At 38.2% G+C, this 18,670-nt stretch overlaps 1 protein-coding gene across 1 annotated transcript; it reads right to left on the bottom strand.

Annotated features, from left to right (window-relative positions):
• Positions 1 to 3,956: 3,956 nt before the first annotated feature.
• Positions 3,957 to 18,630, bottom strand: WBP11 (WW domain binding protein 11). The gene is made up of 12 exons (XM_084877910.1): positions 18,478 to 18,630; positions 17,227 to 17,366; positions 16,663 to 16,694; positions 15,446 to 15,539; positions 13,003 to 13,199; positions 11,958 to 12,091; positions 11,557 to 11,756; positions 10,831 to 11,022; positions 8,612 to 8,716; positions 7,902 to 8,192; positions 6,530 to 6,712; positions 3,957 to 4,958 (listed from the first exon to the last, which is right to left on the bottom strand). The coding sequence occupies exons 2-12, from the start codon at positions 17,288 to 17,290 to the stop codon at positions 4,525 to 4,527; spliced, it is 1,926 nt and encodes a 641-aa protein (XP_084734036.1). The 5' UTR covers positions 17,291 to 17,366; positions 18,478 to 18,630; the 3' UTR covers positions 3,957 to 4,524.
• Between the last annotated feature and the right edge of the window lie 40 nt (positions 18,631 to 18,670).

Below are 18,670 nucleotides of genomic sequence, written 5' to 3'. Positions count from 1 at the left end.
ATTTTAATGTATCTATATATATAAAAGGCTAAGAGACCAACCATTCGTCTGACCATCTGACTGGCTGGTACATATGACGCACACTGGCAATTTAAATAAACATTGACTTGTGCATGCACAATACATATAAAGCTCTCGCTGGTGCAGATCGCACATGACAGTGTGTGTTTCAATCTGTCATTGTTGATCATGAATTTGGTTGACACTTCTAATTAATTTCCTTTCAATGTGCACAAATCCATGCACTGAGCCACTAGTTGATAGCGAATGACAGCACATTTGGATAGTAACTTGGGTCCTTGATAATTTTATCAAACCATGCAATTAAAAAGTCAGCACAACTTAATTCCAATTATGGAAATGAAGGAGGGATAAGCCCTACATTGAAAAATTATCTTTCTTTTAGACAAACCAGACAGGCAATCTGCTCATGAGGGCTTATTTGCTTTTGCTGTTAAGTACTTTTCAGCTTAACAATAATCCACAACCTTCGGACCAACTTGTTAAGTACTTTTCAAATAAACTATCTTGTTCATGTCAAAAGCTTAAGTGACCATTGTAATTCCAAAAGATCCCTGATGAAGTTGAGCCTATTTAAAAGATAGGTGTACAAATTACTCTTATAATGAGTAGACATAAAGGAAGCAGGTGTTTGGCCTGGGAGAGCTGCAGTTCTAGACTAACCAGGAGAAATAATAGTGTTTTGTAAAGATGTGTACTTTCTGATACCCAGAACTTGGCCAATGGCCAGTCATTTCCCATGGTTCCAGGCAGAGAAAACTAAACAAACCAGTTCCCAGTGACAAAAAAGCAAGAGTGAGGAAGAAGTCTATCAGAGTTAAAATGGCTACCTGAAACAGTTTGTCCTAAGATCACTGGTCTGAGGAGAACTTCTGAAATATTCAGCTCTTGGAGATCAGCTCCAAAACAGGCTTTTCAGGCCTATCTCCATCTTCTTCCTACAGACTTTGCCTCTTACAGACAACACTAAATATTAAACAAGCTAACAATCAATGAAAACAGGTAAGGGAAGACTAAAAACAGTTTTACCAAAGAACACTGACCAGACAAAAAATTCTGAGATCTTATTCCTAAGGATACATAATAAATTCAACTTGAAGTGCTTCAACAAAATACAGAAACTCAATTCAGCATGAATTTAACCTCCCAGCCCTGAGCAGGTGGCACCTCATACAGAGATTCACACTATTCATGTGTTGAGAGTCCTGGTCCCAGCAGCGAGTGCTTTAGATGAATCTGTGTTTTCATCCATGCTTTCTATCCAAAGACCATCGTGAACATGGCTGCAGTTGAACAAGTTGGTCCCAAGCAGCGAGAGAATACATACTGTGAGATGTGGTGTCTTTCACTAAGAGGGTATTAGGATTTATTATAAGTTTTGGGTTTGTGTTCACTAATTTTGCGGTTTTGCCCAGGATTGCACGCTCTTGGGAACAGAGAGTAACATATACTTTGGGTAATACATCTAATAAGATACAAGGAATGGAGTGAGGGTAAAGTTGTAATTGGTGCATGTACTAATGCATATTGGCCAGCATAGGGGTCTGTTTGGTCATTTTTGTAGTTTGGACAACTCATATTTCTGTGTTCAGACATGATTGCAGGGTACTTGTTTTGATTTTTCACAGCCATAGAATGGCCTTGTCTGGTATTAATGTTGTGTTGAAAATTTCCACAATAAACCACTATGTAGCTGGGTCAGGCCAACTCCTAGCAACACCAGTGCCTGACTAACAGACAGGGCTTTCTCATGGGCTGCTTCCTCCTTTCTCAACAGCTAAAGGAAAACGTGTGACATGGAGAAGAGGGCTTGCTGAGCAGTGGAAGCAGACATCTCAAAGCAAATGCTGCAGTGTCTGAGCACCATGCAAGAGAGCTGCTGTGAGTGGATATTTCAGTTCCACATTTATGTACTTTAAATATCCGAGTCCTCTAACATTCCCTTGTTTTCATGTTCAAAGGACTTTTTTTTTTGTCTTCATATAGAGTAACAATGTTTCAGTTTAACATGTAATCCATATATTTCTAATAATTTTAAATTTACACTTATATATATGTAAATGTATATATGAAATAAATGTGGTGGCCTTACTTTCCTCCCTTCTTCCAATATTCAGCTTCCCATTTGCCCAGCCCAAATAAAAATCGATGTTATCCTGATTTGAACTTGTCATATAATTAAAAAAATTGTCATAAAAAACACTCAATCCAATAAAAATCTGGACATTTATTTATGCTTACTAAGCATTGGTTTTCTCCTTCATAGAAGTAGGGAGCCCTAGCCCATTTGGCTCAGTGGATAGTGTTGACCTGCAGACTGAAGGGTCCCAGCAGGAGGTAGTCAATCAATGATTCTCATGTTTGATGTTTCTCTCTCCTCGCCCTTTCTGAAATCAATATACTTTTTTTTTAAAAGTAGGGTAATAATTCCTTATTTTCTAGCAGTTAGTGACTAGTGTATGGTAAGAGCTCAATCACTACTATTATTGATTATACTTTTCTGCTTCACTTTCCTTTCCCTTTGGTATTTTCTCTCATTCAGTGCTTCTAATATCCTCTACCTGCCTCCTGAGCTTCATACTTCACTGGCCTACTCAAGATTTCCTAAGATTATCTCACAGGGATCTGAAATGCAGCCTGTCCCAAACTGGGCCCATTCCTTCATTCTATATCCCTCAATTGACACATCTGTAAAACGAAGGGAATGATGGGTAGGTACTTCACAGGGTTAAGGATTAAATTAATACACGTAAAACACGTTGTAGGATGCCTGGCACACAGTAAACACCCTGTTAGCTGCTGCTACAATCCTTTTTCTCTACAGCCTCACACCTTTTATTCCCTACTGATGCTGCCTACTACCCAAGCCCTAAATTGGAGACCCTAAATTCTTCTCTTCTGCCTCACTCCCTGCATCAAATTGATAATCGTCTTGTGATTTCTATCTCTGCAATAGATCTTTCAACTCTTCCACCCTCCTGTGCTGTCTGGGCACTCTCCATCTTCTGCCTGCAATGGCCTCCTAATGCATCTTCCCAAACCCGGTCTTTCACCCTTAAGTCCATCTATCCCCAACCCATAGTCACAGGTCTCATTCTGAAATGCAAATATAGTTCTAATAAACACATATTTACCATGTGCCAAACACTATTTTTGAGTTTTACAATATTAACCATTTATTATACATATATTCAATGACTTCTCCCTCTTTCATACATTATTCAATAAATCTTATATTATTCGTTATCTTTTAGGTATACATGAAAGGGATCTAAGATATAATGGGAAGTAATACTAGGTATGCCTAGTCTGAATGCAATGTACACATTGTTTCATTGTGTGTTTGTGTTTGTGTGTGCACACGTAGGCATGTGTATGTCTGTCTATGAAATAAACTATCTATTGGGCCACTGGGTTAACCACATGAGCCTTTCAGCTTTGATACTCTCATCTCTAAAATGGGGAAAATATCTTTTAAAGTTATTTCCCAGAATTATAGGGTAGATGAGTGATTAAAGCACTTCGAAAATAAAATATTACCAATGCAAATTAACATCATTAAGCATTCTTATTCATTGTATGTGCTTTTAATAAAGAAAAGCTTAATAAATCCAACACACTAAAAAAAAGTAACCTTTTCTTTTTCTTGTAATAGTTTTAAAAATGTTTCAAAAGGTTTTCCATTCAATCAGTTCACAAAGCTCTAGGAGAATGTTATTTTTGAGGATAAGACTAAATATGTTCTTAGCAATAAATAACACCTCTCAATTTTTTAAAATAAGGTAGTTCTGAGGGAAAATAATTATTTCTCTTCTTTATCTCTTAACTTTAAAACTCAGTTTCAATAAGATTCTCATTCTATACTTTTAAACTCAAGGTACTTTTCTGATCATAAAAAAGATAACATGTTTATACATTATCAGGAACTCAGAGGATCTTGGGGTAGAACATTTATTTCATGAAACACTCAAAGTTTACGTCAGTGGGAAATAATTTTAATTAAGGAATTGTACATTTTCTTCCCACATGTCTTGCTTTGTATTAGGAAATGACGTTGTGATCCATTTCACTACAATATTACAAAATATTTACAAGAAAATATTAAAAATAAACACAAAAGGCAAGATGGAGTAAAATAAACTGTTTCCTCCCCCAAAAAATCTCTACTCCAGAGTTCACAGCACACAAGAGAATCCATAACAAATATGCCCCAGATCACAAGTTCCAAAGGACTGGAGAGGGGAAGAAATGGGATGAAGGTGGTGGTATGAAAGGGAATGGACGTTTGCAGCAGAACTGCTTCAGTAACCAACCTAGCCTGAGTGAAATACCCTCTCCTGTATGCAGTGAATTCCAAACAAGACTAAACTTCTAGATATTCCTTCAACTGAAATTAGAAAATACCCTGACAATAAAAGTCGCTCTTTTGTCTAAGTTTCCTAAGAGCCTCTTTTTCCACAAACCAATGATATGAACAGAAGTGTGATCCGGCATCAAAAGTTGTCACAGCAGCCCTTCCATTTCTTTCATAAAAGCTTCATATACATCATCCTTAGTTTGTACTGAGACAGGAACAGTTGGACCAGATTTGGGAGCTGCTTTGGCAAGAGGCACAGCAGAATCATCCTCTGACTTTCTCTGGGGAGCAGCAGTGGCCCCTTTATTCTCCCGGCGGACCCTCAGTGCGGTGGGCACGAACCGAGTAATCTCTGCCTTGGGATTAGTGATTTGTGGCTTGGCACTGATGGTTGCTGTGGCTTTCTTCTCAATGGTGGCTGCACTGGTGTCATCCGCCTTGGGTCGCTGAATCAAGTTGGGTGGAGCACTTAAAACTCCTGGGTTTGGCAAGGGAGCCGGTGGGAAAAGCCCAGGTGGGGCAGGTCCGAGTGGAGGCACCAAAGGTGGGCGCATCATGCCAGGACGAGGTGGAGGGATACCTAAATGAAGGAGAAAACAGGCTGATGAACACTACAGAAACTAATAAAATATAATTGCAACTAAGGTGTTATAAAAAAGCTGACACCTTAAAAAAAAAAAAAAAAAGGACAATTTACATAAAATAATCTGAAATCATGCTACTATTTGAAATTTAAACATATTCTGATAGTAAGGAATTTATCTACCTAATAAAAGAGTAACACACTAATTGACCATACCTTTGTGACACCCACCAGCCAATCAGGAGAAAGTATGCAAATTAACCCAACAAAGATGGCGGGTTAATTTGCATACACAGGCACCAAGCGGCTGTGGGACGCAGGCATTCCGCACCACCCCAGCTGCTCTGGGCCTCTGGGCAGCGTGTGAAGGCAGAAAGGCTACTCTGGGCCAGAGTGGAAAGGCTGCTCCAGGCCGGAGCAGAAAGGCAGCTCAGGCCAGAGCGAAGGCAGTGCCGGCAGCCAGGGGAAGGAAGGCCCATTCTTGCATGAAATTTATGCATCGGGCCTCTCGTTTATTATAAAACAATATTCACTTTAGTCTGTATTTTGTACTTACAGTAGTAATGTTTTCTTCTCTAAACAATGTACTACTTTAAAATATTAAGTAAAACTGAAAACACCAACTAGTTTTAAATATGATTTTAAAGTAGTTAAGTTTCAAATTTGACAGCCCAAGAGTCTATTCTAGCTGTATAGTGCAGACAAAGTTGGGCTTTGATTCCCATGGGGTTTGATCTCCACATTACTCCTCCCCACAACATGGTAACTGCATGAGTGGGAAATAAGATATGTAACTAATCACAGTATGTCACCATTCTTGGAAAAGAATCCAAGTCCCATTAACGGTTCAGACATATTTTACTGAGAACAACAGGTTTAATTTTCTTCAACTGCCATTTTTATGAATAAATATTGAGTACCAAATTTTGTCAAATCTAAGATGCTATGGCTTATACAAACTCATAAATATTCCATATAGAATTAAGAGAGGGAAAAAAATGTCCAAGCTGGGGGCTTAAAAGACCTTTATATTAAACTGAGACAGTCAGTGCAATAAACCAAAATTATACTTGCCACACATAATGACACAAGGAAATTTGTATATCTAGCATTGAAACTGGACTGAGAAAAAACAAACATCCTTGTGATTTTGAACTTTAAGTTGGTACTTATGTAGATGAATGGAATCACTACAATTATAAATGAACTAAAAACTCAAATGGAGAGTTTAATCCAAAGTGGTCTCTGGCTGGAGCATCCCTCAAGTGACAGGCAGAAGTGATGAAAATACTCTAGGAAAGAATTCAAGTTCAACCCAGGATAATAGCAATGAAAAACACCATTTTAAGCTACTCCTTCAATTCAGATTATTGAAATGTGAAAATATGTCCTAGAGCAAATAAAATATACAGGTTGGGCAAAAGTAGGTTCACAGTTGGTTGAATAAAAAATAATACAATAACTAATCAATAATGCTACAAGAATAAACTGTGTTTACATAATTGCAACCGTAGACCAACTTTTGCCCCACCCAGACAAGTGTTGGCCCTGGAAATAAAAAGCTTTACCTGGAGGTGCAGGGGGAGGTAGCCTTGGTGGGGGTCCCCGAGGAGGAGGGCCAGGAGGCAGACCTGGAGGTGGACCCGGAGGAGGGCCAGGGGGTCGGCCTGGTGGTGGCCCTGGAGGTAAAAGTCGGGGTAAAGGCCCTCGAAGTCCTGGCATTCCAGGTGGTCTCAGGAATGGAGGAGCTCCTGAAAAGATAAGGATAAATTAATGTCAAACAAATATATATGAAGTAGTAACTATGATATAAATAAAAGTAACTCAAATGTGATACGATTTATCACTTTAACCTGTAATCAGATAACTTCAAAAACTGATTGAAATGTGTGAAGCAGAATTCATCCAACAAATATCAGCACCAGAGATAGGGTACTGAATTTCTTTCGGATCACCTCTTTATTTCCCAGCACTGACCAAAAGGATTCGCAATCACAACTCTGTTGGGCTGGAAACATATGGAAGTGAGAAGAATTTTTAAATGGTTCCAACATGAGCTGAAAATGGACTATAAAGTAAAGTGCTTTAATGACCTCCTGAACTCATAAAGACAAAGACCACTGAGAATGACATAAGATAGGTCATTTTGCTTTGGACCAATAGGAAAAAGATGAATTAAATTGAAGAGAACTTAATTGGCTGTAGAGAATAAATAAAATTATGAAAAGTCAAGTTCTGTTGTTTCATATTATAAATAAACTTTTTATATTTTAAGCCAAAGACCTGGTTAACTATAAAGATTGTCTCTAACTATAAAGATTACACTGACATCCAATAATCCCCAAACCAAAGGATATGAGATTAATATTTACTGTATTCTAGTACCACTGGCTATCAATTTTAAATGGGGTCAACTTGTCATATTAAAAAGCAGTATTAGCCGAAACCGGTTTGGCTCAGCGGTAGAGCATTTGTCTGCGGACTGAAAGGTCCCAGGTTCAATTCCGGTCAAGGGCATGTACATTGGTTGCGGGCACATCCCCGGTAGGGGGTGCGCAAGAGGCAGCTGGTCGATGTTTCTCTCTCATCGACGTTTCTAGCTCTCTATCTCTCTCCCCCTTTCTCTCTCTTTAAAAAAAAAAAAAAAAAAAAAAAAAAAAAAAAGGCAGTATTAAATAAACTCTCGGTTAAATACTCCAGTTTCTGTCTGCTAGGATCAGAACTAATGATGAAAAAGGAAGATTTTGGGAGAAAAAGATGGGTATCAGAAACAATGCTGGAAGAATACACCAGTTGCACTTATCCTTTGAGAATCCTTGATTTCTTAAGAAATTGCACCAGGATAAATAAGAAAACATCAATACTAATGATATAAATTTTTTGGAATAACTTCACTCTAACCACATGTGGACTTATTTACTCATAAATGGAAATGCTTGCCTGGAGGTGGTCCAGGAGGAAGGCCTGTAGGTGGTCCAGGTGGCCGTAAAGGTGGAGCAGGAGGTGGTCCAAGAGGAGGTGGTCCTGGCATGGGAGGTGCCTGTATCTGAGAAGGGGGAACAGACTGTGGGGGAGCTTGCTGCTGTGAGGAAGCAGATGTGCCATCAGAAAGAGACTCCTCTTTATGCTGCTTTTGTGACTGCTTTTCTGCTTCAGAATCGTCTGAATCACCTTCATCATCGTCCTCTGAAAACTCCTCTACTTCTCGTCCCTCCTCAGGGATTTCCTGACCTGAAAGAAATTTTAAACCAGGTAAATGAAGTTGACTACTTTTTTACAGACAAGGAGCCAGTAAAAGAGTGATGACTGAAGACACATGCCCAATAATTTCTTAAAATTAACAACCAAATAGACTTCTTCAATAAAATACCTAAGATGTGGAAGAATCAAATGGCATTCCACTCATCTGTGCTGATGCAGCATGATGGAGCAGGCTTTAGAACAAGACAGACCTGGATTTAAATGCCAGTTCAACCATTTACTAGCTGTGTGTAGCTTTGGGCACCTTAATGTCTCCAAACCTTACCTTTTGTAAAATGAGGATTTGTTACTTATTTCAGGGTGGATGGGATACTAAAGGGAAAACGTACATAAAGAAACTGGCATGAGGAAATACCAAAAGGTGATTCACTACTCTTTCCCTACCTTACCTGCCATTCGAAGCATCATAGCTTGAAGAGGAGTCAGCTCCTTAATGTTCTTCTTCTTCTTCTTCCTTGATTTCCCAGGCATATCTGCGAATCGTACACTCAGACCTAAGGTGCCAGAGGAGGGAGAGAAAGAGGGTTGAATTGGTATCAACAAAATTCAGTAAATGCTTACTAAATAACATATGCCTTAAATTACTAGACACAAATGCTGCATGTAAATTTCCAAAAAAAATTTGCAGAAGATAAGCATAGAAAAAGAGCCATATTAAAGGTAGTATATAAAATGCCAACTGTTGGTAAATACATGCTATAGTGATTTAAAAGTGATTAAAAAACAACAACAAACTTCAAGAATACTAATAACATCTTTATGCCAATAAAATTGAACACCAAGATAAAAATAGATAATTTTTAAGAATGTAAGTTACTAAAATTGGTAAAAGAAGTGGTATGACAACAAAAATGAAATGGTTGTCAAAGATTTACTCACTAAAAGGCACCTGGCTAAAATGGTTTTTATAAGGAAATTCAGCCAAACATTACGTTACAGAAATTTCCTGTAAAAGGGAAGAGGTAAGGATGGAATGCTATCCAGAACTCATGAAACTAGCATTATACTAAATGATATCAAAATGATACCAAAACTAACCTATTAGCCAACATAAAATATAAGCAAATTGAATGACAGTTTAAAAAAGAGCCAAAACCGGTTTGGCTCAGTGGTAGAGTGTCGGTCTGCGGACTGGAAGGTCCCAGGTTCAATTCCAGTCAAGGGCATGTACATTGGTTGCGGGCACATCCCCAGTAGGGGGTGTGCAAGAGGCATCTGGTCGATGTTTCTCTCTCATCGACGTTTCTAGCTCTCTATCCCTCTCTCCTCCTCTCAGTAAAAAATCAATAAAATATATTAAAAAAAAAAAAAAAAGAAATAAAAAAGAAATTGTTAACACAAAAGATTGGTCCCAGAAATGCAAGATGGTTTAACATTACAAAAGCTATAATGTGAATCTTTTGTCTTTTACCCTAGACAAGGCACAATGCAGTTCATTACAATAAAAAAATTAAACATTCGGACATGCTTAAAAAGTATTTATTATAGTTCTTAGAAAACTAGAACTAGGAGGGAACTTCTTAACTGACAAAAAGGCTATTCACTAGATACTTTTCAACATCATACGAAATGATGCAGTGTTAGGAGCATTCTTGGTAATTATTTACAAAAGGATAAGAATTCTATGTAGGTGGGCTTTAGTTTTGTTTATACCACATCCTTAGTGTCTGCAAAAATGCCTTGTATATAGTAAAAACTCAGTAGTAAATATGATCTGAATGAATGCACTGATCAAGTGTGCACTGATAAGTACATGTTAAAAAAAAACAGTTGTCAGAAAGAGGAAAATAAGCAAAGATCACAAGGTCCCAGAAGAAATGGGAGCTGCTGTAGCTCTAAGGGCTTTCTACTTTCTAGTAATAGCTCCATAGTAAGGGTGCGCCACAATTTTTCATTACCAGTTCTCTCCATCTACTCTTTTAAATTAGCTTTTTGATTTGCAACCATAATTCTTAACAGGAGAAAAAATTGTCATTATCATAAATACTAATATTATTAAAACATAAATACAGAAGTGGTAGGCTACAAAAATAATTCCAAAAGAAACGCTAAGACTTTTGGGGTGTTATGCATTATACATTTTATAATGCTCAATATCTATTACAATGGTTGAAATTTTCTTGATGAATATCATAATTACTTTTTAAAATCACACCTAACTCAGTCTGAATTTATAATAATCAAACACATAACATACATTATGGATATAACATGTTTCCATTAAGTCATGACCCCAATGGCCTATTTGTATAATTATGGTTCTGGTTCATTTAATATACCACGATCATACACAATTTTAAAGGTAGGTATTTAAATGTAGATATTTAAATAGACTTATTAATACCCATGAGTACATCTTTATGCTGTTGAATAGCTATTATCTTCCCCTCAAAAGACATTTTTATTATATTTATAGCTTAATTGTTTTTACATCCATTAGTACTTGGTATGTGTCAAGAACTTTGAGATAGTTGAGATATAAAGAATACAACTATGATCCTTCCTTGCAAGGAGCTCACAATTATTTCCACAGATACATTAATAAATCAGGACTTCAGTCTGTGTCCTATTTATTGATCAATACCATGGAACTTTCATCTGCACATACCTGATTTTTTTTCTTCATTGTTACTTCTTTCATTATCATCTCGGTGCACAAATTCATCTCCTTCACTTTCTCCATCTGATCTGTCAGTGTCGCTGTCATCAGTACTGTCATCATGCTTATCTTGATCCATGTCCTCAGGATAGCCATCATCTTCACTGGTGCTGGAAACATCATCATCATGACCCCTTTGAGCTGAAAAGGGAGGAGGGAACAAATAAAATGATTGGATCCTCCTTTACATGATACTCTGAAACACAGAAAATTATGCTTATTATGTAACACAATTATCTAATTGTTTTAAAAGTTGGTGTAGATCTCAGCTATTCAGATGGTCTGACAATATTTTCATTTCACAATAGTTAAAATTCAAATTTGAAAACAAATTACATTTAGAAGGTTGTAAACATACACATATACACAATCACTATGACTAAACAATAATACTCAGAGCAGATGACAAAGCTGAAAGGGAAACAGATAGCTAAGTCTTAGGGAATTGCTAGTGAGTGGTATTTCTAGGAATAGCCTAATTTGAAACAAAATAAACATTTCTATACTTTGTTATGTTTGATGCTTTTACTTGGCTAGATCCTATGATTTATCCATGCTTTAGTTATGTACATGGTATCATCATTTATTTCCCAAATTCTGAGGGTGGTGTATGGGGCCAACAAAACAAATGACAGGGGAAGGGCTGTAAAAGCAAAAGGAACCTTCACTCCTTACCAAGTTCAGGACTATATAACATGTCTTCATCTCGCCGGCGAGGGGGAAGATCCAGGGCAAAGCCCACTTTTCGGCCATACATTTGCAAGACCTGAGGAGGAGGTGGACCAGGGGGCGGACCAGGAGGTTTTCTACCAGGGGGCAAACGTGGAACACCATGCCCAAGAAGAGGAAGAATAGAGACTGCCCTAGTAGGAGGCCTGTAAAGAAAATTTTATAGGTTAACAGTAGTACTTACTTCCTCTTCTAAACCATTTCCAAGGAACTTTAAAATTTCATTTTTAATCAATTCAAATGCTGCTTATATTCACATTGTCTTTTACTTCCTGCTGCATTAATTTTGGCTCTAGATATTCCAGAGGTGCTTTTGATACATGCGATTTGATTATGCTACAACTTACCCATAGGCTGAGGTCTTCTTAAGGATGGAGGGTGGCTGGGCACCAGGAAGTGGAATATCCTGGATCAAGATGTTGGAAGGAGCATGAGGCATATCCGGCAAAGGAATACTATCCACTTCCACATGCTGAGCATTCTGAAACAGAGAGAATATGTCAGTAGAAGGTAAGAGTAATCCACAAACTTGACACTAAAAATTCAATGTCAGCTGAAAAACTTGGGATTTGCTTTTCACCTAAAATGTATGTCACAAAAAATTAAGAACAGGCCTCATCAATATTTCCAGTCTGTCAGTGAACTGGAAAAAAAAAAAATCATCTATCTCCTCTAAAAGAATCATACCCAATTGTTTTTCTCCCTGTATCAATTAATTCTTTTTGGTTTTGGTTTGAAATGCTGTTTAGAGAAGTGTAGGTGTCTGGTACTAAAGCCACCCTATTTAATATTCTGAATGACAAATAACATATATCAATTAACAGAGTATTTATTTCCAGTGGCAGAGCTTGAACTCTAACATTCGTTTGCCTTTGATGAAGTTTTGCCACATATTAGGGGCATGACTGAGCAAGTTATCTTAGTTTTCTTTTTCTGTAAATGGGAACCCAACTACCTACTTTACAAAAATTATAGCATTTGGTGTTTTACAATTTTATTTTGAGGCAAAATTTACAATGACATTTAAAATTCAATTGAGTTCTGACAAAAGCATGTATTCATACTAGTAATTCCCAGTTAATCCCTAATGATATACCAAAACAATTGCCGCTACAAATTTTTTTTTTCCTGTGCTACAATATCAAACAAATGGAATCATAACTACAGAAGTTTGGTATGTTTTGTTTTTGAGATTTAAAAATACCTGAGCAATTTCCAGTTTTTGTCTATTAATGTGTTAGCACATGGATTAATTTTTCTTGTATATGTTCAGTTTGATAAAAAATTGCCAAGAGTAAGAGGTTCAACAATCAATTCTCCCATTAACAGGCTTAAGCGCAAATCTAAATATTGTATAACACTTTAGTTTCTCTTTCAAAAGAAACTAATTACCTTCACAGCATCAAAATATTGGCTAAGTTGAGCCCTCTTCTGTTCATATTCTACTTCTAGCTTTCTCAATTCTTTGTAAATATCTGGATTCTCTTTTTCATAGAGTCGTAGAATACGTTCAAAGGTTTCACGCAGCTTTTTACGCTTGTCTTTCAGCACCTTCTCATTTAATTGTGGCTGTTGCACTGGGTTAAACTCTGAGAGAAAAGAGATTATGGAATTAAATTTAAAAAGTCACTTCATTTAGGTTGTCAAGAGACTACATGATTTAATAAAAAATTTTTATTGTAACATTTTTAAAAGGGAGGTAGGCACCAGATATATCCTACAATTCCTAAAGAACTGCAATAGGTACTTATGAAAATTACACTTTTTTAAGAGGGCCAATTATTGTATTTTCCTAAGAAATGTCACCTAATTATACCATCATCACTATAATAAAAATCAACTTTCACTCCTCTATGCTCATGACTGATATAGTTAAGCTTCAGCCAGAGACCTAAATCCTTGGCTCTGTCATTTAATTCTGAGATCTTGGGCACTTTAAATTCTTTTATTATCAGCTTCTTCATCTGCAAAATAGGGACATCAACTATGCCACAACAAGGTCTGGTGATTAAATGGGATCACATAAAAAATATCCAGAGGTGTCTGGTTCATCATTTAACTATGTTGTTCTTTTGTCTTGTTACCATATAACCTCCTCTTCCCAATTCTGCCTGGCAGTCATACCTGTCCCCCTCCATCACTCTTACTCAGAGATTAAATGGTACATGATCCAAACTGGGGCCAGATCCCTGTCAGGTTTTAAAATGCAGATGTGGGAGAAAGAAGCTTTCACAACAGAGATGAAATAAACCTAGAGCTATCTGTGACCTTGTCTCCCAACCACCATTCACTTTCCATACTTATTCTACCTTCTACCCCAAGAAATTCATTAGGAGTATTCTGAATAAAGATAACATAAAAAGACCAGAGAGAGACGAATAGGCTTGATAATGATATCTGGGTTTTTGAGGTCAGCAGCCCTCAGGGATTTCCAAATTATGGGAGTCAATGCATACTGTTCTTTTTTTTCTGATTAAATTAGTTTATACTGAATTTTCTATATTGTAATTAGAATGCTGATATAGTGTTCCTTTCTCCCTTTTTCTTATCGACTAACAAGTTTAATTATCTTCTCTAAATCTCATTAACTTGTCATTTTATTCAAAACCAGAGGGTATTATCTTTCACCATAGTATTCCTGGTGTGATTAAAGTTCCTAAATCAATGTAGGATCATTTAATAGGTAATAAATATCCTGATACTCTGGGGACAGCATTTGTCCTTACTGGAATGTAGACCTGAGGCAACAAGTGGATCAGTTACAGCTGAACTGGGAAAGAATTGGCATCATGCAGCCTGGCCCAGAACTCTTGCCCAGGTTAGTGCACAGGCTCTGCCAAATTATTTTAGAACGCTTATAGTACTGCATGCACATGAAGCTGGATTTTTTTGGGACCCCATTTAATGCATCATCAGGAGATCCACTGTAACTCTTACTGTTTTTGAGCAAACAACTGAAATATTTTGGGTACCTTTGTAAACAAAAGTTATAAAGATCACTTTAATATGTAATTAAAAAAGTGGCAGAGGCAGAAGAGGGGCAAAAACTCGACAGCTAAAAAGCGCATAGGAGTTGACTAATTATGCATGTTGGGAAACTTCTATTCAAAAAAATTTAAAATCCCATGTTCTAATATTAAGAAAGTAAGTATCTGTGGAATACAATTTCCAGTGGCAGAATCACACAGGATTCTCTATCTACCTTAGATGCAAGGAAAGATAACATCTAGTGACCTCGTGTGGTTCCAGTTATGACAAAGCAGTGATACTGAAGATTCCTATAGAGATTAAATAAAAGTATGAAATGTGAAAAAAAAAAAGGGGGGGGGGGGAGAGGGATCCCAATATGGTAATTGATATTAAGTATTTGATGATTTCTGCTATATCCTTACTAAGTAGTCAAGTACCTGTGGATAATCTCATTGGAAAAAATGGGAAACTGATATACTCATGGGGCCTAATAGATTTACTCGGTAGCTGTCAAAATTAAAAAAACAAAACAAGACTAACAAAAAACCTCAAGGTGATTTGAGAAGCCAGATATCCGTCTTCTCTCAAAAACAATGAGCTAGCCAAAGTGGGTGTTTATTACCTAGTATCAATGAGCTCAACCTAAATAATGGCTTCTCTCTTATTCCAGGTTATCTTCTGTTTACAATTAACTCCCACCACCCCATTTTGTTGTTCTGATATTAAAACCAAATTCAAAGATCAAATGCCACCATGCTTTAGTTTTTCTTACGCCTGCTCTGCTTCACTCAGTATCTGCATGCCTGCCTCTGTGTATCAGACTGTTATTTTTGCCATAAAATCTAGCCTTTTAATAAATTCTTACCCATTTCATCCAATTTCTCCATGTCCCGGATAATTTGTTTGGGATCCTTCATCTTCAAAACTGCAGCTCGTACCATCATGCGCTGTTTTTTGTTCTTGGGAAAAGGAAAGAGCAGTATATCAAGAAGTTGGACACTCATGAGTTTTTATTTCAATTTGCTTCAAGAATCTATTTAAACTGGGATTGAACTTCTTGGTTTCTGATCTCACCAGAAAGAGAACTATTTAACTTTTTACTCTAAAGAAATGTTTCAACTTTAGACAAAGAGGTAAATAAATGTTATTTATTAGAAGTGCTTTCTGAGGCAAGTATTTATGAGACCTAAAGCAGTTACTTAAAATATTTTAGCTTTTTTACTTAATAAACAAAGGTTTCAGCTACATTCTAAAATTATATACCAATCAAGTTTTGAAGGATTTTAATAGTAAATAATGCAACAAAAATACACAATTGAAAACAATTAAAACCTTAACATTTTCTCAACATGTTAAGGTATTATACTAACAAGTAAATCCTTCCTTATTTTGGTAAGCACTTTGTCACAAACTCATCTACAAAAAAAGACAATGAACAATTCAGCATCACATTTATTTTCATTCACTAGTTCAGTAGCTGTTAACAAAGTAGTATATCATAATAACTAACAAAAAAGTGACTTTCACAAGTATTTCCTTAGCTCACTGGGAAACGTAATCAAGTAAACAATGTGACACATTGTGAACTATCTGCAAGGTTACTCACTTCAGTTTCCAGGTACAGATGGCCCTGACTTCCCATGGTCTGACTTTACCATGGTGCCGAAGTCATGTACATTCAGTAGAAACTCAAATTTAGATACTTTTCTGGGCTAGCCATATGCAGTACGACAATTTCTCAAGATGCAGGGCAGAAGTAAGATGATTTTGCCCTAAGATGATTTTGCCCTGTAGCCTAATGTATGTGTTCTGAGCATGTTTAAGGTAAGGTAGGCTAAGCTATTAAAAGCGTTTTTGCTTAAGATATTTTCAATTTATGATGGATTTATCAGGACATAACAGTAACCTCATCTTAAGTAAAGGAGCATTTGTATGACATTTCGGATTAGTAAATTTTACGGCTTATTATAAGAAGTATATTTTCTGGCAAATAACTGAAAATGTCATATTAAAATCCACTAATCCCAAATGTAAGATGTGACAAACAACACTTATAGCTAATTTGATAATCTGAAATCATACCTTCTTTAATTCTCTCTTCCGGGCTTCTTTCCCTTGAGAAAGAGAAAGAGAGAAGACAGACCTTTCAAATCGTGACCATTACAGCATTTCCTCAACACAGATAATTCATATTGTGTGTGGCTGTCTTGTCCTCTGTGGGTCTTTTAGCAGCATCACTGGCTTCTACCTACTGGATACTACTAGCACCCTTCTAATTTGTCAACTAAAAATGTCAACATTCTTTTTGTTTTCTTAACAATTAGGTACATAAAGAAAAAAAATGCCATAAAATATTAAAGAACCTGGAAACCTAATTTGTTCAGAATTCTGAATACACAAAGAAAGCTTTAAGCTAATTCTATTATGCAAGTCAATCAAATTAGAAATATGGGTGTGAATTTTTTTTTTTTTTCATTTTTCATGTTTGAAGTGTTAATCATGTGCCCACAAGAACACTGGATAACTTCACACAACTGACTCTTAGCACTGCTGGTCTTGTTAATTAGGACATCAAGAAATAGATCCCCTAATGCTTACAATTTTTACAACTTCTCCTCTACAGCATCCTCATTAATGGATACTTACGGGCTTGGTCTGTGGGGTTCATAAATTTTCCACTCTTGGTGGATGATGTAGATCTTCGTCCCATGTTGACAATCTGTGTGGTTCACTTATTTATTAAAAAAAACACCAAACTACCAGGATCAACATAAGAATGTCCAAACCTGTAGAAAAGTTGTAAAAGAGCCTATTAGAGCTTATCTGAGCCAAACTGATGCCCTGCCTGGCAGCAAGATCTCAAAATTGCTCTGGATGATGACAGCTTTGCAGTCCCTGTTATACCTTGGGCATTAAGGAGGGAATGTGAGCACTGAGGTGGGAGAAAGGGAGGAAATACCTAAGATTGGGTTCCAGGATAGTTAAGAAAATGTGGCCCCTTGAAGGTCCTTAAACTTTTGGAGGGGTCTGAAAAAGCATTTTAAAAGTGTGTTAACCAAGAAGCACACTCACACAGACAATGGCCAGGACTCGCTCAACAAAACCATAAACCTTTTACTAGGAACGTTACAGGCCGGAGGTAGACTTTTCAGTGGTAGACCTTACAAGGACACCTTTCCTTCTCTATAAAGGTTGTATCAGGCATTATCAGTGCCTCCTTCAGCAGGTGTTCGATTGCCCTGCTTGTGCCCAGTGTTTCCGCGCGCTCCGGTGGCACCGAGTCTGCCCGGTGAAGGGGTTCCTCCTCTGAGACCCCGGGGGCCGCGGCAGCAAAGCCGGAACGAATCCCAGCTCTCCTACCTCTCTCCGCTATCCTCCGGCTCTTGTTTGGGCTCACCTTTCCGAAACGGAACCAAAATACTATTTACAGTCATGTCTACAGAAGACAGCTTTGGTCTGCGCACACGACTGGGTTGTCTTAAAGCCCCAGCGGCAGGGAAGGCGGGCCCCGGGGCCACGAGGGAGCTCCGCACCGGCAGAGAGGCTCCCCGGGGAAGGAAGGAGCCACCGCCAGCGCGGGGTCACCTCGGCAGCAACCGCCGCAACCATAGCGACGGTTGACCCCGACTCGAGGTGCAGACATCCAACCCAAGGCCACCTACCAGCCAACGCGGGCAGACAGGAGGCGGCGCTAACTGGTCCGGGCGAAGTCCGCCGCTAAGCTAAACCGCTGGTCGCCGCTCCGCCCCAGGCTCGGGGATCCCCTCCAGTCCGCGCCCGGGGAGACCCCAACCGCGGGGAGGAAGAGCGGGGCTCAGGGGCCTACCGTCCCCATGGCCACCGCGCGGGCCCCTGGAAGGGAAGGGAGAGATGAAGAACCCGACCCCGCACACTCACACGCCTGCGGGGCTCCAGGACTGCGAGGAGCCGGGAGGGGAGGGTACTCGGCCTCTTTCCCTTCGTTAGGGGCCTTCACCTCGGCTCCCGGTCAGCTATCCAGCAACCGCCATCTTGAAACCTCGCGCCCCGCCACCATCCCTACGTCACTTCCTATCCCCGTGGGCCCGAGATCTCGGCGTTTCTCGGCCCT

The sequence above is a fragment of the Pipistrellus hanaki genome (genome assembly GCF_964339955.1).
Source record: "Pipistrellus hanaki genome assembly, chromosome: 3".
NCBI lineage: Eukaryota > Metazoa > Chordata > Mammalia > Chiroptera > Vespertilionidae > Pipistrellus > Pipistrellus hanaki.
This window is presented reverse-complemented; position numbering and strand designations above follow the sequence as displayed.